This window comes from Pan paniscus, chromosome 1 (genome assembly GCF_029289425.2).
Source record: "Pan paniscus chromosome 1, NHGRI_mPanPan1-v2.0_pri, whole genome shotgun sequence".
In the NCBI taxonomy this organism is placed as follows: domain Eukaryota; kingdom Metazoa; phylum Chordata; class Mammalia; order Primates; family Hominidae; genus Pan; species Pan paniscus.
The window spans coordinates 164,315,457-164,341,600 of NC_073249.2; the positions used below are offsets into that span (position 1 = coordinate 164,315,457).

A 26,144-nucleotide genomic window follows, 5' to 3' on the forward strand; every position below is an offset into this window, starting at 1 on the left:
GAAGATTTCGCCATAGAGAAATGTGAAATCTATTGTTGCACTAAGAAACCCCACATGAGTCCTGAATATGGACTGTATCTTGGAGAATGCTATAATATTTTGAAGTATTAAGATGTTAAAAAAAAAACTCAGTAGACAACAAAATGATGGTAATTTTCCAGAGATAGTATATTCTGTGAAAAACAATTGTACTGGTGTTTCGAATTTCTCTGGAAACCAATAGCCTTGACTATGAATATTTCTCTTGTACTTTGGGGTAAGTGCATACTATGTCATTTGGATTTAGTTGCTTCTTTTTTCCATCAGAGTGTGGTATTGAAAAGTGGCTAAGAGAATAAAGGGGAAAATATGTAGGAAAGTATATGTGAAAAAAGAAATGTAAAATAATTAAATTTTCAATGATTAATTTCTATAATAAAGTAATTAACTTAATAAAGCAATCTCATCATAGTTTCCTGTCCCAAAAGTCTGAAAAGTTGCTTTGTCTTCAGTGTTAGTAATATAAAATAAACTACCCTAGGAAAAAGTATTTCATTTCTTATATTGCTCTGTCTGTAGGATGCTTTGTTGCACTGCTGTTATAGTCTTGTTCTGCCTCACTCTCCAACAGAGTTCTGGATTTTCTACGAATGTACAAGACCAAAAGATTGCAAATATGTTTGAATTGTCCGTGCCTTTCCGCCAACAGCATTATTTGGCAGGACTTGTGTTAACAGAGCTGGCTGTCATTTTAGACCCTGATGCTGAAGGGTGAGTACACTAGTTTTTACCTTGTAGAATATGAGTTTGATTTTGAACAGTGGACAGAAGTATTCCACTCACATTTCCTGAGGATTAGGAGAATAATCTTTCACACTCTTTTTCTACTTCCCTCTTCACTAAGTTTCTCACTTATATTATTTATCTGTTTAATCAGTTTTATGAAAGACTTTTTCTCATATTTTGTCACCTCTGAATTTGGGATTTGTCTTAAAATTGGTGGCGTATCATGATTCATTTAGTAGCGTTTTCTTCTTAATAGTATATAAAATAAATTATGCATATTAGTAGATAGATTTTTTGATGTAAAGTAAATGCTTGTCATTTGAGGGAAATGGTCTTTTATTTGATTCCTTGTCAGGAAAATTTATCTTTTTTTGTGTGTTTGTTTGAGGCAGAGTCTTGCTCTGTCACCCGGGCTGGAGTGCAGTGGCAGGATCTCAGCTCACTGCAACCTCTGCCTTCTGGGTTCAAGCAATTCTCCTGCCTCAGCCTCCCAAAGCTGGGACTACAGGCACACGTCACCACACCCAGCTAATTTTTCTTTTTGTAGTAGAGATGGGGTTTCACCATGTTGTCCAGGCTGGTCTCAAACTCCTGACCTCAAGTGATCACCACCTCAGCCTCCCAAAGTGCTGGGATTACAGGTGTGAGCCACTGCACCTGGCCAAAAATTTATAATTTGCCATCATACTATGTAGCATTTTATTTCAAAAATTGCCCTATAAACAAATATCTTTAGGTTTTAAAAACTTCCAAAGTTGTGTACATTATTAAAGGATGTTTGGAAATTGATGTAGTTAGAAAAGTATATTGTCTGATGATGTGATTTTTGTTTGTTTGTTTGTTTGTTTTGTTTTTTTGAGAATAGGTCTCACTCTGTCACCCTCACCCAGGGTGGACAACAGTGGCATGATTTCAGCCTGCTGTAACCTCTGCCTCCCAGGCTCAAGCAATTCTTCTGCCTCAGCCTTCTGAGTAGTTGGGACTACAGGCGTGTGCCACCACTCCCGGCTAATTTTTGTAATTTTAGTAGAAATGGGGTTTTGCCATGTTGGCCAGGCTGGTCTCCCAACTCCTGGCCTCGCACTCGAGGCCTCCTCCCAGCATGCTAGGATTACAGGCGTGAGCCACTGCACCGACCTAATGATTTGAATTTATAGAAATAGCTTAATGTAGCCAGGTGCAGTGGCTCACACCTGTAATCCCAGCACTTTGGGATGCCAAGACAGTCAGATCACTTGAGGTCAGGAGTTTGAGACCAGCCTGGCTGACATGGTGAAACTCCATCTCTACTAAAAATATCAAACATTAGCCACACATGGTGGCTCGTGTCTGTAATCCCAGCTGCTCGGGAGGCTGGAGCATGAGAACTGCTTGAATCCGGGAGGCAGAGGTTGCAGTAAGCCAAGATCACACCACTGCACTTCATCCTGGGTGATAGAGCAAGACTTCATCTCAAAAAAAAAAAAAGCTTGATGTGTTGTGGTCCAGCATCCCATATGAGGTATGTCCATCTTAATAGTATGACCATAACTCATTTGGGTGATAATGGCTTAAAATTTTTTTTTCGTAGTAGGAATAATCCAAGTTTATAATGCAGTTTAGCCTCATGCAAGAACGAAAAGAGATACTTTAAATAGGTTTTTACAAGGTTCTGCTGATATATTTATTGAATGAATAAAAGAGGAGGTATGTCAAGTTCTTAGCAGTATGTCAGGGGCATAGTCAATACCGAATAAATTGTGAAAGGCCAGATCTGCAAGTGAAAGACATGTGTTTTTTATAATGGCAACTTCCTAAGTTTGGAATCTATTTTAAAGAAGTAGTTTTTCACCCTGTGTTCTAAACAGAACTGTAGGGTCCTGAAGAGGTGCTTAATGGGTTTCTGTGTAGATTGGGGTGGGCAGTGTGTGTGCAGACTTTGGAGTATAGAGAGGGCAAACTAAATGGGTGAAACTCTGGGCCTTCCACCCCTGCTTGGCGCCACTTTTGTATTTTGCCATTTGACAAATGACTATGATGTCATTAAAAAAAATAAATAAAGGAATCTGTTATTTGGGGAAAAAACACTCTAAAAACAACTTATCTAAACATACTAGCTTTTTAAAATAACTGGTATAGCTCACTCATTTGAATCTGTATTTTCAATATTTTTACTTGGTATATGAAGCTGTTTTTGGTTACAATAAATAGAAAATTCTTCCTCCAGCTGGCTTTATTAAAGGAAGGAAATTTACTATTTCAAAATTGGAAGAAAGATAGGATTTTTATTATTTATTATTTTTGGTTTTAAGGAGCAGAAAGTTTAATAGGCAAGAAAGAGGAAAGAAATAAGAAAACGGCTGCTTGATATAGAGGGAGGGGGGGCTCCGAACGGATAAACCCCCAGAAAGATAGGTTTTTAGCACAGTAATATCATCAGCTCAGTGATACCATCATGATTCCAGTTCTTTACATTTCTTACCTCTGCTAGAAGTGTCAGCTTTATCCTAAGGCTGGAGCCTCTCATGACTGCAAGATAGTCTTGCATATAGTTGCCATATATAGGTTCTTAAGGCCCTGTGTATCTGGCTCTTGTCTACTCCTGCCACTCTCTTCCTCCTCATATACTAAGATCTAGCCATGCTGGCCTACTTTCTGTTTCTCTAATGCACCAAGCTCATTCCCACCTTCAGGCCTTTGCACTTGGATTTTTCTCCTCTTGAAGCAATGTTGAACAGCCCTCAGATGTTCACATAGTCATTTCTTGCTTGTGGTTCTTCAGGTATCTGTTCAAACAGCATCTTCTCAGTGAGATTTTCATTGACCACCTAACCTAAATTACAGCCATATTGGCCAGGCACAGAGGCTCATGCCTGTAATCCCAACACTTTGCGAGGCTGAGGCAGGAGGATTGCTTGAGTCCAGGAGTTCAAGACCAGCCTAGGCAACATAGTGAGACCCTGTCTGTACCAAAAAAATTTTTTAAATTAGCCGTACATGGTGGTGCATACCTATAGTCCCAGCTACTCAGGAGGCTGAGGAGGGAGGATCACTTAAGTCCAAGAGGTCAAGGCTGCAATGATCACACCACTGTATTCCAGCCTGGGTGACAGAGTGAGACCCTGTCTCAAGAAAATTAAATAAATAAATAGGCCTGGCATGGTGGCTCACACCTATAATCTCAGCACTTTGGGAGGCTGAGATGGGTGGATCACTTGAGGTCAGGAGTTTGAGACCAGCCTGGCCAACATAGTAAAACCCCATCTCTACTAAAAATACAAAAATTACTTGGGCATGGTGGTGCTTGCCTCTAATCCCAGCTACTCGGGAGGCTGAGGCATGAGAATCACTTGAAGCTGGGAGGCGGAGGTTACGGTGAGCCAACATCACGCCACAGCCTAGACAACAGAGCAAGACTCTGTCTCATAAATAACAGCCATGTTGTCCTTGTCACAATCATTCTTAGCCATGTAACCCTGTTTTAGTTTCTACAAGGCACTTATCTGAAATTTGCTTGTTTATGATCTGTCCTCTCCCAGTAGAATGTGAGCATGTGAGAGCATGAGAACAGGCACCTTGTCTTTCTTGTTCAGTGCTGTATTCCCAGTGCCTTAGTATTATGTCTGGCACAAAGTGGACACTTGCTAATGTATGTTAATTTGATGAATGAAGGATTAACTGTAAGAAACTCATATCTCATCTTTAAATTTTACTGTCTTGGGAGGTATATAGATTATATGCAGCATTGTCTTGGAGAGATCCTTGAGAGGAATGTTTGTCTTTTAATCCACATGCTTGCTACGTAATCAAGAATAATTCCTTAAGTGGCAATAATGTGTTCTATAATTAATGAAAGATTTGCTCTTTAGAAACTTTCATTGTAATTAGAAAGTTAAGACTGCAAAACAGTACACTATGATTAAATGTTAGTTTTGTAGTACATGGTTCTTTAGAAGATGAGAGGATTTATATTCCTTAATTGTAGCATTTATAAAGAATTGAAGAATTATTTGAAGTATTGAAGAATTATTATGTTTGTGTCTGTGTTTCTGTCTTGCTAAAGTGAGCCCCTTAAAAATGGGGAATGTCTTATCTTCAACATCTAGAATAGGATATTACAGATCTTGTATTAATATATATTTAATAACAATGGGATTGAGCAATGTAAGCATATGAAAAGGCTTTATGAAGACAAGTAGATAGAGTTTGGATAGATTGGAGTATGAGTATGGTAGCTGCTGAGAGATAAGACATACCTTTGGCAAACATTGGTGTGATACAGAAAGTCAAAGAGGAGAACGTGAAAAGCAATTGGCCAGAATCTAAGCCTTGAGAATAATGATGGGGAATCTGGGGAAGGTGGGAATTACTGGAGAAAGTCCTGAGAAGAGAATATATAAGATGACAAAGTGTCAAGTGGAGCTGGAGAATGAGATCTGAGATAGGTTCACTAGATGTGGTTCTTGACAATGTTTAAACGTATACTTTCCACCCACCGATCCTCCCTATACCCACTAGTCAATAAAAGGGAAACATTATTGAGGCCCCAGGGCCATGGGGCTTGGGCAGGAGGTCACCCAGTGGGAGAAGGAGGAGCCAGGGGAGGTGTCTTATTTGACCTTCTTTTGGGGGCACAGCATGTTTTGTGGCTGTACTTCTTGCGGCAGTTACGGCACAGGGATGCAGGTGAGCATAACCCTTGAGGCAGATCATCTTGTCGCAGTTGTGTTTCTGAGCGAGCTGGTGCAGGCAAGGCCCATTGGTGCCACCTCACAGGCAAAGCACCAAGTGCAGGCAGACTCTTTCTGGATGTTGTAGTCTGAGTGTGTGGCCATCTCTCAGCTGTTTGCTTTCATGTGTTTTAAGCCTCTATAAAAGTATACTTTATGATTAAAGAGCTGGAAGAAAGAAGAAAGAATCTCCATCTAGATTTCACATACAGCTTTGTAAAATGGCAGATACAATCAAGGGCTCTGGGAGAAGACTACCTGTTTTCTAATCTCAACTTTTTAAAGTGATGATGTATTTTCAAGATAGGAAAGGCATATTTGAAGAAAGAAGGGAAGAACCTAATGAGGGGAGACATTGAAGCTGTTGAAAAAAGACGGGGTTCATTGAACATATGGAGAAATTATTTTCTGTGAGAAGGTACACTTTTTCTGAGACAAAAAGGAAAGACTCTGTGAGCTATAAAGATGGAATTGTGTTAAAAGACCTGGCCAGAGCAAATTCAGAATGGCTCTTCTTTCCTAAGTTGGAAGTAAGGTCTTCTGTTGTGATTGACAGTAAGAGGCTTAAGGAGAGAGAGTGAGATCTGAAACTGCTAGTGGATGCAGCATTAAGGGCCAGTTAAAGTTGGAGTAGATGAATTTTAAGTTAGAATGGTTTGCATAGTTAAAGTGCTGTCAGCTTAAGAAGAGACAAAAATGTTTAAGTGAAAGTGACCCTTGTTAGTGTATTAGCCCATTTGAAACTGAGGGGGATTGAGAGTCTAAAAAAGTTGTAAGGACCCAAATGAGGTATATTAGTAAAGAAGTGCAGTTTAAATAGAGATGTCAAAGGCAACCCCAGCCTGTGGGCTACATAATCCATTAGGTAGGGGATTTTTCTTTCAGAAAAAGGGAATAATTTATTTTTGGTAAATGTGAAAAGATCTGATTTGATGAAATAACAATTACAGCATTTTAAAATTTACCTTGTTTAGCTTCAAAATGTAACTATAAGTAGTCTTAGTTTCTTTATATTCAAATACACTAATAAGGAGTTAATATAAAAATATTCAGATTTACTTCTAAGTGAATTTGTATAGCATTTCCTTTTCTTCAATTTTATTTTACACATTTTTTACATTTTTATACATTTATTTTAAAATGAGAAATGTTTTATAGGAATGGAATGCATGCAAATATATGACAAAGGTAAGAAATTGAACAAAATTTATTCAATACCATGACTTACTGTTTGTTTTAAAGATGTTAGCTAATCTCTGTGGCCTTACTGCTTTTTCTTCTTTGTCTTCTTCTTTTTAAATAGACTGTTTGGATTGCATAAGAAAGTCATCAATATGGTACACAATTTACTCTCCAGTCACGACTCAGACCCGCGGTACTCTGACCCTCAGATAAAGGCTCGAGTGGCCATGTTGTATCTACCTCTGATTGGTATTATCATGGAAACTGTACCTCAGCTGTATGATTTTACAGGTACCTAGTATAATTAAGGCAAATTTTAAAGGCAAAGCTCAATGTTTAAAAGTGTTAGAAAATATCTCAAGGATGAAGATCTTATTTTAGGAAAATAAGAATTGTGTGCTGATCAAAGTAAACTATAAATATTTAACTATATTGCCAGAAAACCTTTGACCGTGTGAGAGAATTCTGTATAAGATTGCTTTAAGTAGTTCTTATGATGAATTTAAAAATAATGATTTTATAGCAATTCTGTACCTACATTTTAGGAAATGTTTGTGTGAACATGCAGTATACATCTGAAAAAATACAAGAAAACTTGACAGATGTTTACCACCTCAGTTTTGACTTGATTCATATATATAAAATTGAAATGAATATTCACTTGAATATCAGGAATTGTGTTTATTGCTAACACCAGGTTAATAAGTTGAAGTGGTATTACTTCTTCAAAACTAGAACCTACAGAGTTTTATTGCTCTTGCTTTCCATATTTAGAATTTACTTAAATACAGAATTTAGTTTGCAACAATATTTTCTTTAGGGCAAATGAGGGAATTTAAACCAGCAATTAGCCCGATAGCTTCCAGTTTAGTAAAACAGAAACATTTCCTGAGTATCTAATGTGTATTAACAACTTTGACAGGTGCTGGTGTTGCAAAGATAACCAGCTATTTGCCTTTAAGAGACTGATTGTTGAGCAGTCTTTCAAGTATTTTGATCACTAAAATGAATTTCCTTACCTGAAGGCAGAAATGTTTATATTCTTATATCTTCTGACTAGCAAGTTAATGTTCTCTGTAAACTATAAATTATTACCATAGCAATGAGTTACTGTTAAAGATATTTAAAATATTATCTAAAAGAAGTAAATCTAATAACTATAACATGTCAACAAGTTATTCTTTTAAAGAATAGTGGAGAATAGGAAAGGGAATTAGTTCAGCTAAACAGTTTTATTTATTTTTTTGGATTATTTTTCTTTAGAAACTCACAATCAACGAGGAAGACCAATTTGTATAGCCACTGATGATTATGAAAGTGAGAGCGGAAGTATGATAAGCCAGACCGTTGCCATGGCAATCGCAGGGACATCGGTCCCTCAACTAACAAGGCCTGGCAGTTTCCTCCTCACGTCAACGGTAAAAACAATCCTCCTACAGAATTTTTTTTTCTAGAAAGACAAATATTTACTAGGATATGCCCTTAAATATATGAGATGATTGTATCAGCTGATGCAAAAGTGCTCAGTTTTATTTATGAAAACATTAAAGTTCCCAGAATATTAACTGTCTTCTCCCAAACAGTTTTAAAAATGATTACCTCAAGGTTTATGGGAAAAAGCCCCGTATTCTGTCATTCAGAATTTGGAAAATTGCCTCATTATAGATAGTTCATTTCTTTTTTTTTTTTTTTATACTTTAAGTTTTAGGGTACATGTGTACAACATGCAGGTTAGTTACATATGTATACATGTGCCATGTTGGTGTGCTGCACCCAGTAACTCGTCATTTAACATTAGGTATATCTCCAAATGCTATCCCTCCCCCTCCCCCCACCCCACAACAGGCCCTGGTGTGTGATGTTCCCCTTCCTGTGTCCATGTGTTCTCATTGTTCAATTCCCACCTATGAGTGAGAACATGCGGTGTTTTGTTTTTTGTCCTTGCAATAGTTTGCTGAGAATGATGGTTTCCAGCTTCGTCCATGTCCCTACGTCCATGTCCCTACGTCCATGTCCCTACAAAGGACATGAACTTATCATTTTTTATGGCTGCATAGTATTCCATGGTGTACATGTGCCACGTTTTCTTAATCCAGTCTATCATTGTTGGACATTTGGGTTGGTTCCAAGTCTTTGCTATTGTGAATAGTGCCGCAATAAACATACGTGTGCATGTGTCTTTATAGCAGCATGATTTATAATCCTTTGGAATAGTTCATTTCTTTATTTTTTTAAACCTGTTTTATTCTTTGTCAGCCCTAAGAAAGATTCTCAGTCATTTGAGGATTTTTTTAATCTGTGAATATTTATACTTTTTTATGTTTTGAAAACACTTGATATTTACTATGCCCGTGAACTTTTCCCCTCTTAAAGGCAGAAGGATCAGGGCAGGAAGGAACCAAATTGCCAATAGAGCAAGATCAAGTTCTAAAAGTTTTAAATGACATTTTTTTCCAGAAAAATGCAGTAATATTTAAGGAAACTTGACAATTTTATAGCTTTATTAAGATTATTTACATATCAAAAAATTCACCTATTGTGAGTATATATACCTTAATGGTTTTTAGTATATTTACGGAGTTGCGCAGGTATCACCACAAGATAATTTTAGAACATTTCCAATACCCTGAAAAGATTCCTTATACCTATTAGCAGTCGTTCTTACCCCAGCACTAGAGAGTGACTAACCTACTTCTATCTGTATAGAATTGCCTATTCTGGACATTTTATATAAATGAAATTATTTACTGTATGATCTTTTGTGTTTGTATTCTTTCACTAAGCATAAGTTTTTGAGGTTCATCCATGTCGTGTATGTATCAATACTTCTTTCCTTTTTTATTGCCAAATAGTATTCCATTGTATTGATACACCAAAGTTTGTTTATCCATTTGTCAGTTGATGAACAGCTGTATCATTTCCACTTTGGGACTGTTAAGAATAATGCTGCCACGAACATTTATGTACAAGTCTGTGTCCACATATGTTTTCATCTCTCTTAGGTAGATACCTAAGAGTGGATTTGCTGGATCATATGGTACTTCTATGTTTAACATTTTTAGAGACTTCTAAACTCTTTTTTTTTTTTCGAATGTGGCTGTACTGTTTTTCATTCTCATCAGCAATGAATAAGAATTTCTGTTCTCCAAATCCTCATCAACATTTCTTATTATCTGTCTTTTTGATTAGGACACCTTTAGTGATTGTAAATTGGAACTTCACTGTAGTTTTGATTTGCATTTCCCTAACAACCTACAGATGTTGAACATCTTTTTGTGTGCTTATTGGCACATTGTTTTGTATATCTCCTTTGGAGAAAAGTTTATTCAAATCTTTTGTCATTGGTCAGGCACAGTGGCACACACCTGTAATTCCAGAAATTTAGGAAACTGAGGTGGGAGGATTGCTTGAGCTCAGGAGTTTGAGACCAGCCTGGGGGACATGACAAAACTCTGTTTCTATCCAAAACCACAAAAAATAGCCGGGCATGGTGGCATGTGCCTACTGTAGTCCCAGCTACCTGGGAAGCTAAGGTGGGAGGATTGTTTGAGCCTGGGAGGTGGAGGTTGCAGTGAGCCAGGATTGTGCCATTGCACTCCAGCCTGCACAACAGAGCAAGACCCTGTCTCAAAAGAAAAAAAAGGTTGCTATTTTAAGATTTCTTAAGAGTTCTTTATGTATTCTGGATTTGTAAAATAATCAGCTATCTGATTTACAAATACTTTCTCCCTTCCTATGGATTATCTTTTTACTTTCTTGATGGTGTCATTTGAAGTGTGAAAGTTTTTAATGAATTCCAGTGTAGCAAATTTTTTTTATCAATTGCACTTTTGGTGACATTCTACCTATAAAATAATACAATAAAGTGCATGTACAAAATGTAATAATAAAATAAACAGCAGCGTATCCACTGCTCAGTTTAAGAAATCAGACATTACAGCCTGGTAACCTTTGAAGCTACCAGTGGCCTTCCTCAATTTGATCTCTCCCTCCCCTGAGAATGACCATTGTTCTCAATTGTATTAACCTTTTTATTTTTTTTAACTTTTCTTTTGTGAAGTATACTACATATGACAAAGTACATAAAACATAAATGAATGAGGTTTTAAAACATTAGAAAATAAACAGCTTTGTAATTACCACTCAGGTCAAAAACAAGGACGTTGGCTGCCATCCAGAAGTTCTTAGCATGCCCTTTCTCAACCACAGCAACCCACCCAACTCTCAGTGTCCTGATTAATGATATAATTGCATAATTTTGTTTAGAGTTTTACCATCTAGGCCAGGCATGGTGGCTCACGCCTGTAATCCCAGCACTTTGGGAGGCCAAGGTGGGCAGATCACTTGAAGTCAGGAGTTCGAGACCAGCCTGGCCAACATGGTAAAACCTGATCTCTACTAAAAAATACAAAAAAATTAGCCAGACATGGTGGTGGGCGCCTGTAATCCCAGCTACTCAGGAGGCTAAGACAGGAGAATCGCTTGAACCTGGGAGGTGGAGTTTGCAGTAAGCCTAGATCGCGCCACTGCACTCCAACCTGGGCAACAGAGCAAGACTCTATCTCAAAAAAATGTATAGATAGAGAGTTTTACCGTCTAAGTTTGCATTTTAAAAATATATAGTTTATAGTATTATATATATATATATATTTTGTTTGTTTGGTTGGTTTTGTTTTTTGAGACGGAGCCCTGCACTGTAGCCCAGGTAGGCTGGAGTGCAGTGGCACGATCTTGGCTCACTGCAACCTCTGCCTCCTAGGTTCAAGCGATTCTCTTGTCTCAGTCTCCCGAGTAGCTGGGATTACAGATGACTGCCATCATGCCTGGCTAATTTTTGTATTTTTAGTAGAGATGGGGTTTCACCATGTTGGCCAGGCTGGTCTCAAACTCCTGACCTCAGTTGATCCACCTGCCTCGGCCTCCCAAAGTGCTGGGATCATAGGTATGAGCCACCACGTCCTGCCAAAATACTGTAGTTTAGTTTTATATTATGTTTTTAGTATTCATTAATGTTATGAAATGTAGCTATAATTCACTGATTTTCATTTCAGTATGATATTCCATTGTCTAACTATAAATCAGTTTATTTGCCCATTCTGTTGATAGGTGCATGAATGGTTTCTGATCCTTGGTTATTGCAAATAACAATTTTGCAGACTTTCTTTTATATATATCCTGCATGCATATATATACTTTTATTTAGAGTATTTTCTAGAAGTGGAATTTGTTGGGTCATAGACTGTGGGTATCTTAATCTATACCAGGTAATGGCCAACTATTTTCCAGAGGGCGTACCTTAATTTATACTTAACACATACAATATGAGAGTTCTCATTCCTTCACATATTCATCAATACTTAGAGAATTGTCAGATTTTTAAATTTTTGCCAATCTGGTCATTTATAGTTGAATCTCATTTTAGCTTGTATTTCCCCGAAGACTTATGCGGTGTGCACTTTTCCATAAGTATGATTGACCATTTGGATTCTCTCTTTTGAAGTGTCTAGAGTTCTTTGCTTGTTTTCCATTTGGTTGTTTGCTTTTGTTTAATGATTTTTAGGACTTTGTATGTTCTAGATCAAGTCCATTGTCAGTTATAAGTGGTTCAAATATTTCTTCTCTGTGGCTTGCTGTTTTATCCATTTAATGGTGAATTTGGTGGTTAGAATGCCTAATTTTATTTTACTTTTTATTTATTTATTTATTTATCTTGGAGACAGAGTCTTGCTCTGTCACCCAGGCTGGAGTGCAGTGGCACAATCTCGGCTTACTGCAAGCTCCGCCTCCCAGGTTCACACCATTCTACTGCCTCAGCCTCCTGAGTAGCTGGGACTATAGGCACCCGCCACCATGCCTGGCTAATTTTTTGTATTTTAGTAGAGATGGGGTTTCACCATGTTAGTCAGGATGGTCTCGATCTCCTGACCTCGTGATCTGCCCGTCTCGACCTCTCAAAGTGCTGGCATTACAGTCGTGAGCCACTGTGCCCGGCCTAGAATGCCTGATTTTAATATACTTAAATTTAGTCTTGCAGCTAATATTTTCTATATCTTATTTAAGGAATTTTTTTCTATTTCAGAATTTTGAAGGTATTCTGTGTTACATTCGAAATTTTTTGTTCTTCCTTTTACATTTAATTTTAAAATTAAAATCTACCTGAAATAGATTTTTTATATACAGTGTAAGTTGGGAGTCCAAGTTCATTTATTTATTTATTTATATTGCATATTATGCCAGATTATTTCAGCACCGTTTATTAAAAGAATATTTTCCCTACGTCTCTGAAATACTGCCTGTATATGGTCTACCATGTAGAGAAAGTCATACATTTTTAAAATTTTTCTTGGCTATTTTTTGGCCCTTTGTATATCTACATAAATTTGAAAATCAGCTTGTAAAGTTCCACTAAAATAAATAAACAAAAACCAATAAACCTGTTAAAATTTTAGTTAAGATTGTATTGAATTATGATTATACTATTGAATCTCGTAATTTTTGAACACAAATCCCCCCATCGTTTAGGCTGCCTTTAGTGTCTTTCAGTACATAAACTTTTTTAGTTTCTACCAAGGAGGACTAGCATATCTTTTGTAGATTTATTATTCGTGCTTGATATTTTTTAATGTTCCTATAAATGGTGTCTTTTTCAAAAATTCTGTTTTCTAATGTTGATTGCTTTATATGGAAATAGAGTCAATTTTTGTACAGAAACAAAATACTCATTATCAAAAAAATTGATTTTTGTACAATGATTTTTATTTCCACAATATAAAATAAATGATAAAGTGATAAACTAATAACATATTTGTAGATTCTTTTTTTCTACACACAATCATATAATTTGTGAATAATAACAATGTAGTTTCTTCCTGTCAGTTTTTATATATATATAATTTATTGTACTGGCTAGTACCTCCAGTACAGTGTTGAATAGAAGTGGTGATGTTTGTATCTTTAAAGGTAAAACTTTCAACATTTCATTCTTAAACATATGTTCTGTATGTTTTGGGTTTTTTTTAAGATACCTTCCTTTATTGTGGAAGTCTCTTTCTGTTACTAGTTTACTAAGCATTTTGTTTTTTAGTTATGAATAGTTGAATTGTTATCGAATGCTTTTTCCACATTCATTGAGATGGCTGTATTGTTTTGCTTTTTGGTCTTTTAATGTTGTTTATTTAAATTGATTTTCTAGTGTTAAACCAACATTGAAATCCTGAATTAAACTCAACTTCTTCATAGTTGTGTACTAATGGATTTCGTTTGCTAATATTTTGTTAGGATTTGTATATGTATGTTCCTAAGATTGCCTATAATTTTTCTTTCTTATATTCTTTTCAGGTTTTAGAATCAAGTTTAGGCTAGCCAATTAAAATGAGGTAGGGAGTTTTCTCTTTTATCCTCTTCTCTGCAAGTACTTAAGATTAGAATTATTTCTTCCTGGAATATTTGGAGAAGTTATGAAACCATCTGTGCTTGAAGTGTTTTCTTTTTCAAGTTTTAAAATTACTGTTATAATTTATTATCTGTGAGACTATTGAAGTTTTTTGTTTCTTCTTACATTGATTGTATTTATTTATTTTTATTTTATTTTATTTTATTTTTTGAGATGATGTCTCGCTGTATCACCCAGGCTGGAGTGCAGTGGCATGATCTCGGCCCACTGCAACCTCCGCCTCCTGGATTCAAGCCATTCTCCTGCGTTGGCCTCCTGAATAGCTGGAATTACAGGTGCCTGCCACTGTGCCTGACTAATGTTTGTATTTTTAGTCGAGACAGGGTTTCACTACGTTGGCCAGACTAGTCTTGAACTCCTGACCTCAGGTGATCCCCCAGCCTCAGTCTCCCAAAGTGCTGGGATTACAGGTGTGAACCACTGCACCTGGTCTTCTTAACAACTGATTTTTGTAAATTTTATTCTAGTAGAAATGTATTCAAATTTCTTGACTTATAAAGTTATTCAAAAATACCTTGTATAATTTTTTAAATGTCTGTATCATCTGTAGTAGATGTAAACTTTTTTCTACGGCTAGATTTTTGTACCTTTTCTTGTCTTTATCAGTCTTACCAGACAGTCGACATGTATTGTTAGTCTTTATAAAGAACCAGTATGGTGGCACTGTTGACCCTCACTTTTTAATGTTTATTATTTACTATCTTCTGCTTTCTTTGGGTTTACATTCATGTTCTTTTTCTAACTTCTTGAGATAGATGCTTAACTCACTAATTTTCATCCTTTCTTTTTTGATATGTATTTTCAGCCTATGCATTTTTCTTTGATTGTTTAGTTAAATGCTGTTTATATGTAACATTTTTTTCCCTTTTTTTAAATTATACTTTAAGTTCTGGGATACATGTGCAGAATGTGCAGGTTTGTTACATAGGTATACGCATGCCGTGGTGGTTTGCTGCACCCCTCAACCCATCAATTACATTAGGTATTTCTCCTAATGCTGTCCCTCCCCTACCCCCCTACCCCCTGACAGGCCCCAGTGTGTGATGTTCCCCTTCCTGTGTTCATGTGTTCTCATTGTTCGACTCCCACCTATGAGTGAGAACATGTGGTGTTTGGTTTTCTGTTCCTGTGTTAGTTTGCTGAGAATGATGGTTTCCAGCTTCATCCATGTCCCTGCAAAGGACATGAACTCATCCTTTTTATGGCTGCATAGTATTCCATGGTGTGTATGTGCCACATTTTCTTTATCCAGCCTATCATTGATGGGCATTGGGATTGTTTCTAAGTCTTTGCTACTGTGAATAGTGCCACAGTAAACATACAGGTGCATGTGTCTTTATAGTAGAATGATTTATAATCCTTTGGGTATATACCCAGTAATGGAATTGCTGGGTCAAATGGTATTTCTAGTTCTAGATCCTTCAGGAATCAGCACACTGTCTTCCACAATGGTTGAACTAATTTACACTCCCACCAACAGTGTAAAAGCGTTCCTATTTCTCCACATCCTTTCCAGCATCTGTTGTTTCCTAACTTTTTAATGATCGCCATTCTAACTAGTGTGAGATGGTATGGTATCTCATTGTGGTTTTGATTTGCATTTCTGTAATGACCAGTGATGATGAGCTTTTTTTCATATGTTTGTTGGCCTCATAAATGTCTTCTTTTGAGAAGTGTCTGTTCATATCCTTTGCCAACTTTTTGATGGGGTTGTTTTTTTCTTGTAAATTTGTTTGAGTTCTTTGTAGATTCTGGATATTAGCCCTTTGTCAGTTGGATAGATTGCAAAATTTTTCTCCCATTCTATAGGTTGCCTGTTCACTCTGATGATAGTTTCATTTGTTGTGCAGAAGCTCTTTAGTTTGATTAGATCCCATTTGTCAATTTTGGCTTTGGTTGCCATTGCTTTTGGTGTTTTAGTCATGAAGTGTTTGCCCATGCCTATGTCCTGAATGGTATTGCCTAGGTTTTCTTCAAGGGTTTTTATGGTTTTAGGTCTTACGTTTAAGTCTTCAATCCATCTCGAGTTAATTTTTGTATAAGGTATAAGGAAGGGATCCAGTTTCAGTTTTCTGCATATGGCTAGGCGGTTCCGAACACCATTTATTAAATAGGGAATCCTTTCCCCATTGCGTGTTTTTGTCAGGTTTGTCAAAGATCAGATGGTTGTAGATGTGTGGTGTTATTTCTGAGGCCTCTGTTCTGTTCCCTTGGTCTATGTATCTGTTTTGGTACCAGTACATGCTGTTTTGGTTACTGTAGCCTTGTAGTATAGTTTGAAGTCAGGTAGTGTGATGCCTCCAGCTTTGTTCTTTTTGCTCATTGTCTTGGCTATACAGGCATTTTTTTTAAAAAAATGTGTATCTTATTTATTCAACTTAGTTGCATTCTCTTACATCTTCCCCAAATGGTTTCATCTTCTCTCTCTCTTTTAGCCAGTTAGTCATCCCTTCTCATCGCCTCTAGGATCACATTGCCTGCTACATTCTCCCTTCTGTCATCTGTGACTTCTAAATTGTGGGCTGGGGGAACAAGTTTATCATAATCAATAGGTAGCATTTTCAAGATTCATCTCAGAATGACTCTGAAGTTCATTATGATTTCTTCTTAGGCCTTTGGGCTATTTAAGAAGTTGTTTTTGTCTTAAATTTTCAGTCATGAAAATTTCTAGATATCCTTGTTTCTGATTTTGGCCAAATTAAATGATCAGAGAGCATAACTCTGTATGATATCAGTTTGTTATGTTTGTGGCAACTAGTTTTATGGTCTAGTATATGGTCAGTTTTTGTAAATATCTCATGTATTCTAAAAGAATGAATATTCTTTCATTGTTAGTTACAGCATTCTATGTCCTGTACTCTTGTTGTTTAAATCTTTTTGGTCTTTACTAAATTTTGCATGCTTATTCTAATATCCCACTACAACTGTGGTTTTGTAATTTCTCCTTGTCATTCTGTCAGATTTTTGTTTCTTTTGAGGCCTGATTATGAAACATTTAACACTTTTATATAATTTTTGGTGGATTGCACTTTCATCTACATGAACTATGATACTTTTTAAAATAGTTATAATTACACTAGGTTTTCTTTGCTCTGTGTGTGTGTGTGTATGTGTGTATGTATAGCATGACTTTTTCATCCCTTTCAACATTTTTGTATTATGTTTTAGATATTTCTTTTAAAAACAGCATATAGTTAGATTTTTTTCTTGTATCTTAAAAATCTGGTTTGTTAATCTCTCTCTTTCACTAGAGTTTCTAATCCATTTACATTTAGTTTAATTAAATTGGATGTATTTAACATTTTATGTTTTACTTTATATTGTCTTACCCCATTATAGTTTTTTTTTCTCTCTTTTATTGACTTGTTGTTGTTGTTGTTGCTGTTGTTGAGAAAGGGTCTTGCTCTGTCACCCAGGCTGGAGTGCAGTGGTGCAGTCTTGGCTAACTGCAGGCTCTGCCTCCCAGGTTCAAGTGATTCTCCCACCTCAGCCTCCTGAGTAGCTGGGATTACAGGTGACTGCCACTGCGCCTGGCTAATTTTTTTTTTTTTTGAGATGGAGTCTCACTCTGTCACCCAGGCTGGAGTGCAGTGGCGCAATCTCGGCTCACTGCAAGCTCTGCCTCCTGGGTTCACGCCATTCTCCTGCCTCTGCCTCCTGAGTAGCTGGGACTACAGGCGCCCGCCACCACGCCTGGCTAACTTTTTTGTATTTTTTTAGTAGACACAGGGTTTCACCATGTTAGCCAGGATAGTCTCAATCTCCTGACCTCGTGATCCACCCACCTCAACCTCCCAAAGTGCTGGGATTACAGGTGTGAGCCACCACGCCCGACCAATTTTTTTGTATTTTTAGTAGAGATGAGTTGCACTATGTTGGCCAGGCTGTTCTTGAACTCCTGGCCTCAAGTGATTTACCTGACTCAGCCTCCCAAAGTGCTGGGATTACAGGCATGAGCCACCACATCCAGCCAGTTTTGTCTATATTTCTAAACAATATTTTATTTAGCTTCACATATTTTCACCTTTTTATGAATATATACTATGTGTACTTCTATGACTTGATTTTTTTGTATATGTTTGTAAGAGTCATTTATGTTGATATGTATAGTTGTAGTCTGTAATGTCATAGCAGTCCGTTAGAAAATATAATTATGTATTCATTCTCTTCTCAAAGGAAGTTTGGGTTGTTTGTAGTTTCGGGCTGTTACAGATAAAGGTATTATGAATGTTCCTTTACGTCACTCTGTAGAAGAGTTTCACTAAGGTATATACCTAAGAGTGGCATTTTTGGGTTAGAGGTTATGCACATGTTCAGTTTTACTTGGTTAGATTGTTTTCCAGTGTGGTTCTAGCAATATATATTCCTTCTAGCAATGAAGAAATATGTGTTGCTCCATGTTCTTTCTAATACTTGATATTGTGTGTGTTGTTGGAGTTGATTTATAAGAAGTAATGAGATGGAAAGTTGAAGTGGTGGTTGTGAAGAGAGATCATTAAAATGGAGGTGGTTTTTTTGTTGTTGTTTTTTGAGACAGAGTTTCACTCTTGTTGCCCAGGCTGGAGTGCAATGGCGCAATCTCGGCTCACTGCAACCTCCATCTCCCAGGTTCAAGCAATTCTCCTGCCTCAACCTCCTGAGTAGCTGGGAATACAGGCATGCACCACCACACCCAGCTAATTTTGTATTTTTAATAGAGACGGTGTTTCTCCATTTTGGTCCGGCTGATCTCGAACTCCTGACTTCAGGTGATCCACCCGCCTCAGCCTCCTGAAGTGCTGGGATACAGGCGCGAGCCACTGCACCCGGCCTGTTTGTTTTTTTGTTTGTTTGTTCTGTTTTGGTTTTGTTTTTTAATTGGCATGGTGGGACATACCTAAAATGGAAATTTAGGGGAACATGCCATAATGGTAATAAAAGGCATAAGGTTTGACTACAAGGGTGAGTGTGTGTAGTAAGTGGTATTCTTGAGAATTAGACAAGTTGGTTAAGGAAGTAAAAAATAGCACAGGATATTTAGAGAATCAAATACATAGACATTGAAATCACTAAGAACTGTGACAAAAAGTAGTGTTTAAAATAGTGAAAGTGAGTCAGGAGCTAAAAGCATCAAGATATAAGGGCCAGTCTTCTGGAGATTAGTATATGACTGCAGTGATGAAGGTTAGTAGGTTGTATAGTCTGACAAAGATACATGTGTTCTTATACATCTATGAGAACATAAGCTATGTATTCTTATAGATATAAAGCAGTTTTGTTAATGATCGACCATGTGTTTCAGAGGTCATAGTGGAAGAATTTTAGGAGAAGGGGCAGACATGGCAAGTGAGGTAAGAAGAGAGAATATAAAGAGCTATGTGTGTGGTGATCAGAGTCCGAGTCATGAATGAAGCCTTCTGAAGGCTGGGCCTGTTGAGGTGGTAGACACAAACTGGGGAAAATAATTTAATGAGGTTAATCCTGCTGGTCTGAAGGCAGAGAGTAATCGTGAAGCTCTGGTTGTTATAATATGAAGGAGAGGTATGAATCTTGGCCTAGAAAATGTAGAACTCTGGGACCTCTTCCTCATTCCTGGTAATAATGTTATGAAACAATTCTTTCTGTTTTCTAGAGGTCATCCCTTCTCAACCAGAAAATTAAGAACTAATGAGCTAGGGCATTTATTGTAGGTGATAGATTAACTTCCGTACACCTAGAGTGGTCCTTGCTATCAATGTCTTTGGGAGAATGGGGAAAATAGTCCCTCAAATCCTTTTTTGTAGGGCTTAATTATGCCACGGAACCCTGGTTGAGACTGTTCTGGATACTAATCTCAGGTTGGTTTTATATGTGCACATTTCTACTAATTTATGATGTGCCTTTTTAATGTATTTATTTGAATGAATACAAATTCTCATTTTTAATGTAGGCAAATGTGACCATCTTTTTTATGGTTTATGTTTTTTATGTCTTATTTAAGATATACTATCCTTTCCCCAAGATTATAAATATATTGTCTTATATTTCCTCCTGAAAGTTTTAAACATTTTGTATTTAAAGTTCTTTCTTTGTCTAGATTTATTTTCTGTATGATGGTACAAGGTAGGAATCTGCTTTTTTTTTTCTCAAGGAAGATCAGTTGTCTCAACATCATTTATTAAACAGTTCATCCTTTCAGTAGTGATCCACAGTGCCAGCTCTGTCACAGATCAGATTTTCAGATATGCATAGGACACTTTTTGTGTTCTTTATTCTGTTTCATTTGACTGCCAAAAATACGCCAAAATCAAATTGTCCTAATTATTTTAGTTTTTTAGTAACTGCAGATATCTGGTAGAACACATTCATCTCCCTGCTCCCCACATCCCACCTTGTTCTTCTTCAAGAGTATCTTGGCTCTCTGCTTTTCCCCCATTAAATTTAAAAATCATTGGTCAAAGTTCCAGGAAAACCTGACTGGGATTTTTATTAGAATTGCACTGATCCTATAGAACAATTTGATGGAAAACTGACATCTTTACATTACTGAGTCTTTTTCATGTTTGTCTTAATTCTTCCCAGAGATGTCACTGTGTTACTGGCAATTTATGTGGGAATATAAGAGATGTCAGCATATGCCTGTTTGTCAAGATGAGAATAATTTTTTATTGTATTTCTAAAAAATAGGTACTTGAAAATTCAGTCAGTGCTGTGTATTAATGCGTATCTGAAAGTTCGGCTATAAAAAGTGTCTGTCTTTAAAATAAAGGAGCATTTTCCTTATGAGAACAATTGTGGATTTAGGGATGAGGGTCAAAGTTCTTTTGTGCCCAGCTCAGAAGCAGTATAGCAAAATAGTTAAGCAAGCTTATGTGGGTGAATTCACTTATATGCATGGGCAGCCATGAGAGGCAGTAAACAAAGTGGATATGAGCTTGGAGCTTGTGTCTCGGGAGCCACACTTTCTGTGTTGAAACTGTTGTCCCGCCTCTTATTACAAAATACTTCTGGTGGTCAGGTTTTTTTTTTTTTTTTTTTTTCTGTAAGATGAGGTGAGTAATAATACTTATTTCTTTGAGTGATTGTGAAGGATAAATAACTTAATACACATAAAGCATTTGGTCATTAATTATCATCCACTATAGAAGGAAGATTGGTGAGGTAGTTGAGATCATGACTTCAACAGTTGTGTATGTTCAGCTTTCCTATGTCTTTCCTCTCAACATCCCCTCTACTTCTTCCTCATTTTTAGTTAGTATATTTGTCAGCCGAGTATTAGAACATTGTATAATAGTGAAGAGTATGGGCTTTGGAGTCTGGTTAACCTAGACTAAAATCCTAGCTTTACCCTTTCTTGGTATAGTAAGGCAAATTACTCTCTAGCCTTCAGTTTTCTTGCCTGTAAACTAATAATAATAATAGTTAATGTTATAGTTTACAGTTGTTGTGAGAGCTAAATAAAACATGATTAGCATAGTTTCTTGCACATTTCAAATTTTATTTTTTGTCATCATCATTATTATTATTATCATCTGTATTTTTATCTGTAAAATTGGGATGATACGACCTGCTTGGCAATACTGTTGGAGGACTAAATCAAATAATGTATGTAAAATGTTTAGTATGATGACTGTATGTCCAATACAGAGTGTATGTCCAATAAGTGGTACTGTAAATGTGCTTTTATTTTTTCATTTCTGTTTTACATACTATATACTAATATAGATTGATGATTGAAAATAGCATTTCAACCTTATATGCTATAAGTAGAAATAGCTTTTTACTTCTATATAGCCTAAGACTTTTCCTTTTTGTATCAGTGGTGCTTGATTAAAAACAATAGTCTTCTAAGTCTGACATACACGATTTTGTCATTACTTTCTACTCTTAGCCCACTCTTATTTACTGTGAGTCAGTTGCTTTTTTCCTTTATTTTCATTATATCTGATATTCTGTGATATATATCTTTTAGTTTTTAATGGTAGAATCTTTTAGTTTTTATCTTTATGTTTTTTATTAACATTTATTTATCCCCTGCTGACAGTCATGCAGTAGATTAAAACAAACTTCTATTATCAGGAAAGGTTCATTAAACTTCAGGCTCTTAACCTTAAGGTTATATATGATCCTTTTGTACAAGTGTTGTCTGAATCAAATGGTTTTTAATTATATTATTTTTAAGCAACTTTTGTTTTATTGTTTTTAGAAGAAAACAGTTGATAGCCAAAAAACAAGAAATGGTCTTTGATCAATCTGTCTCATTCTACTGCTCTTTATTTTCAGAGTGGCAGGCAACACACTACCTTTTCAGCAGAATCAAGTCGAAGCCTTTTGATCTGTCTACTTTGGGTTCTCAAAAATGCAGATGAAACAGTTCTACAGAAGTGGTTTACAGATCTCTCAGTCTTGCAGCTAAACCGGCTATTAGATCTACTTTATCTCTGTGTGTCTTGCTTTGAGTATAAAGTAAGTGGTCATTGTACCATTGCAAAGAACAAGAAAGGAGAAACATAATGTGGAAAAAATAGAAGAAAATTTCCTCAATACCTCTTCTCTTCTAATGTTTACATTTTAGGGGAAAAAAGTGTTTGAACGAATGAATAGCTTGACCTTTAAGAAATCAAAAGACATGAGAGCAAAGCTTGAAGAAGCTATTCTTGGGAGCATAGGTGCCAGGCAAGAAATGGTACGGCGAAGCCGAGGACAGCTCGGTACGTACACAATAGCTTCTCCTCCTGGTGAGAATTTCTTCAATTTCCTTGAGTTGTATATTGTAATGATCATTATTGCTAGTCTTCAATGTCAATCCTATGCTTTTTAAAAAGTGTTTTAAGTGTAACTGTGAATTAACTTGAATAATCATTTCTCTGCAGTAATACAAGTTAGAATTCTGATTTAGGTGAGTCAGCATACTGCCCCCCCCCCCCCGTTTTCTCTAGAAAGTCTTCTCTGGAAAACTTTCTCTAGAAAGTCTTCTCTGGAAAACTTTCTCTAGAAAGTCTTCTCTGGAAAACTTTCTCTAGAAAGTCTTCTCTGGAAAACTTTCTCTAGAAAGTCTTCTCTGGAAAACTTTCTCTAGAAAGTCTTCTCTGGAAAACTTTCTCTAGAAAGTCTTCTCTGGAAAACTTTCTCTAGAAAGTCTTCTCTGGAAAACTTTCTCTAGAAAGTCTTCTCTGGAAAACTTTCTCTAGAAAGTCTTCTCTGGAAAACTTTCTCTAGAAAGTCCTTATGTGATTAATAGCATCCATCCTCCCTTTTTAAATAGACTTTATTTTTGTAGAGCAGTTTTAAGTTCACAGCAAAAGTGAGCAAAGGTACAGAGATTTCCCATATACCCCTTAGTATGCGTAGCCTCCCCCATTATTAACATCCCCCATCAGAGTAGTGCATTTGTTGTAACTGGTGAACCTACATTAACACATCGTCACCCAGAGTCCGTAGTTTACATTAGGGATCATTCCATATAACATCTATTTTTACTTTTTTTTTTTGGTCGAGACAGATTCTCGCTCTGTCACCCAAGCTGGAGTGCAGTCGTGTGATTGTGGCTTACTGCAGCATTGACCTCCCTCGCCCAAGCAATTTTTACACCTTCATCCCCCAATACACACCTACCCTGGTAGCTGGGACTACAGGTGTGTGCCACCATGCCCAAGTAATTTTTTTTTTTTTTAAACATGGTCTCACTGTATTGCCCAGGCTAGTCTTGAAATTCCTGAGCTCAAGTGATCCTCCCACCTTGGCCTCTCACAGTGCTGTGAGCCACCACGTCTGGCCTGTTTTTACTCTTTATTTGCAAAATGAATTAATATGCCCTGTATATAAGGCAAAAATATTGCCCATCAAACTCAAATATCAGTGAGACAAAACAGTTTAGTAGCATTTGAGACTGGTTTTCTAATCCCAGGTCTGCTACCCATTAGCCAAATAACCTTGGCCAAGTCACTTAATCTCCCCATCTTCCTTTTCCTTATAAATTCGTGATTGTTTTCAGAATTTAGAAGATAGTGTAACTAACTGATCTTATCATCTTTATAGTAACCATGCATGCAGAAACGTTTTGTAAATTCTAAAGTGACATACAGACAATACTGTTGCTAAGAGTTTCTTAAGGCCAGGGCCATGGGTTGGTCATCTGTGTAGATGATACATGCCAACAGCACAATATTTATTTGTTGACTTAAAATATGAATGTAAGTGTGAATGGATTTTTAATTGTTTTCTGACAGTTCATTAGCATAATAATCATCTAAGTATCATTTATATACTATGTTTTGTAATAATGAAAAGGCACAGTCTTTGCCTTTAAAAAAATTAATAGAGCACCATTTTTTCACTTTAGTTATATACAATTTACGGTGTACTTTTGGGTTTGTTTGAATATAACAATTGAAGTCTTCTTGTCTTATAATTCTTGTAATTCTTACTTGTCTTGTAATTCTTATTTACATTTCTACATTTAAGCTAGGTCAATAATAGACATTGGCTTATTAGGTCTACTAATAGACATTGTTTTCTTTTTCTTAACTTTCAGTTCTAAGACATTATTAACTATTGAGAGACAGTTTCATGGGAAAAATGTAAATGATAGAATATTATAGTTAATTTTGCTAACTATCTTAATATAGGCATATCTTTTTGTTTTTTTCCATAAATTTCTTAAAGACATGGATTTCAGAATTTAAAAAAGAGAAAGAGATAAGGAAAGAAAGGAAAGAAAAGGGAAAGAAATTAGAAGAAATAGAGCCATGTCCTTTATTGTACAGGAAATGATTCTTATTTCTCAGTATTTTTTGTATTTCTTTAATTGACATATGTGTAGTTGTATTCTTTTGTATTTGTTTTTCAGTATTTTTAAAATTTTATATTTGAACTCTGAACTTTTACTTTCATTATTCTTCATCCTCTTAACCAATTTAAAGTCTTACCTTTTCCAAAAACAGGCAGTTTTATAGTTGAAAGTTTGAAATTATGACTGAGTCCATTGTTTAAATGTATATTTGTGTATTCTCCACATTCTCAATGCTGTCTCCACTTCTAATGGATTTGTATGAATCATTTCTATTGCTGCCACCCCTTAAAGGAACCCATACATGCAGTCTGCCTTCAAACCTAGAAACCACTTTATCAGCCTAGACATAACATGCTTGGACAAAGTACATATCATTTCTGTTCTTAAGGAGCTTATATACTTGTGGTCCTAAGTGTTATGGAAAGGAACAAAGCAAAAGAAAAGGAAAAGGAGGTATTGGAGAGTGGGAGGCCTTTCTAAGGAGGCGATAAAGGAAAATTTGTGAGAAGAACAATTAGGAAAAAGGAACAACAACCATTGCACAGGTTGTAAGTCAGAAGCGTAGTCAGAGTATATACTGATAGATTCGCAAGGATAACAGAAAGCGGTAAGCAAGAGGAAGAATGGTAGGAAATAAAGTCATATCATGTAAGGCCTTATAAGCCATGGTTAAGATTTTAAGCAAATCAGTGTTAGAACATTTGCTTATTTAAATGGGTATTGTTTTAAAGAAAAGATACTGCGTATAGCAAGTACATTTCTTCTGAAATTATTGTGAAAATTTTTAATAAAAAGCACCATTGTCAGGTTTTTCCACTTGTACTGAGGATAAAATGGCTTGTACAAATTATTGTTGTATGATATTTCTTACATGATTGCAAATATACATATATGTGGTCCAACTGAAATAACATTTGAAAATTGGTTTTGAAATTTATTTGACAGAGAGAAGCCCATCTGGAAGTGCCTTTGGAAGTCAAGAAAATTTGAGGTGGAGAAAAGATATGACTCACTGGCGTCAAAACACAGAGAAGCTTGACAAGTAATACAGCTTTCTATTTTATGTTACTGATGGGTGTGTTGAATTTTAAAATGTAAGAGGAAAATGATAACTTTTACTTTATATTTACATTTAGTATTTACATTTAATAAATATATTAAGTCTTAGAGAACAAAATATTTAATTTAAAAATTTTAGATTTAAAAAGATTTGGAGGAAGAACTTCTCGTGGTATAGTAAGGCAAAATATTATATTTTAAACTCCATTTTCTTTAAAACATCCTC

General features: G+C 36.1%; 1 protein-coding gene across 11 annotated transcripts in view; it reads left to right on the plus strand.

Moving 5' to 3' along the window:
- Positions 1-26,144, plus strand: part of DOCK7 (dedicator of cytokinesis 7) — a 232,910-nt gene that overhangs the window by 151,459 nt on the left and 55,307 nt on the right. For 7 of the 11 annotated variants that reach the window (XM_055091843.2, XM_063600783.1, XM_034966442.3 and 4 more), the window contains 6 exons: positions 611-750; positions 6,778-6,947; positions 7,920-8,074; positions 22,351-22,533; positions 22,643-22,778; positions 25,805-25,901. In XM_055091843.2, the coding sequence (XP_054947818.1) occupies positions 611-750; positions 6,778-6,947; positions 7,920-8,074; positions 22,351-22,533; positions 22,643-22,778; positions 25,805-25,901 (881 nt within the window). Of the gene's footprint in view, positions 1-610; positions 751-6,777; positions 6,948-7,919; positions 8,075-22,350; positions 22,534-22,642; positions 22,806-25,804; positions 25,902-26,144 lie in introns of all 11 variants that reach the window. The other 4 variants (XM_034966435.3, XM_055091862.2, XM_034966452.3 and 1 more) reach the window with 1 other exon arrangement.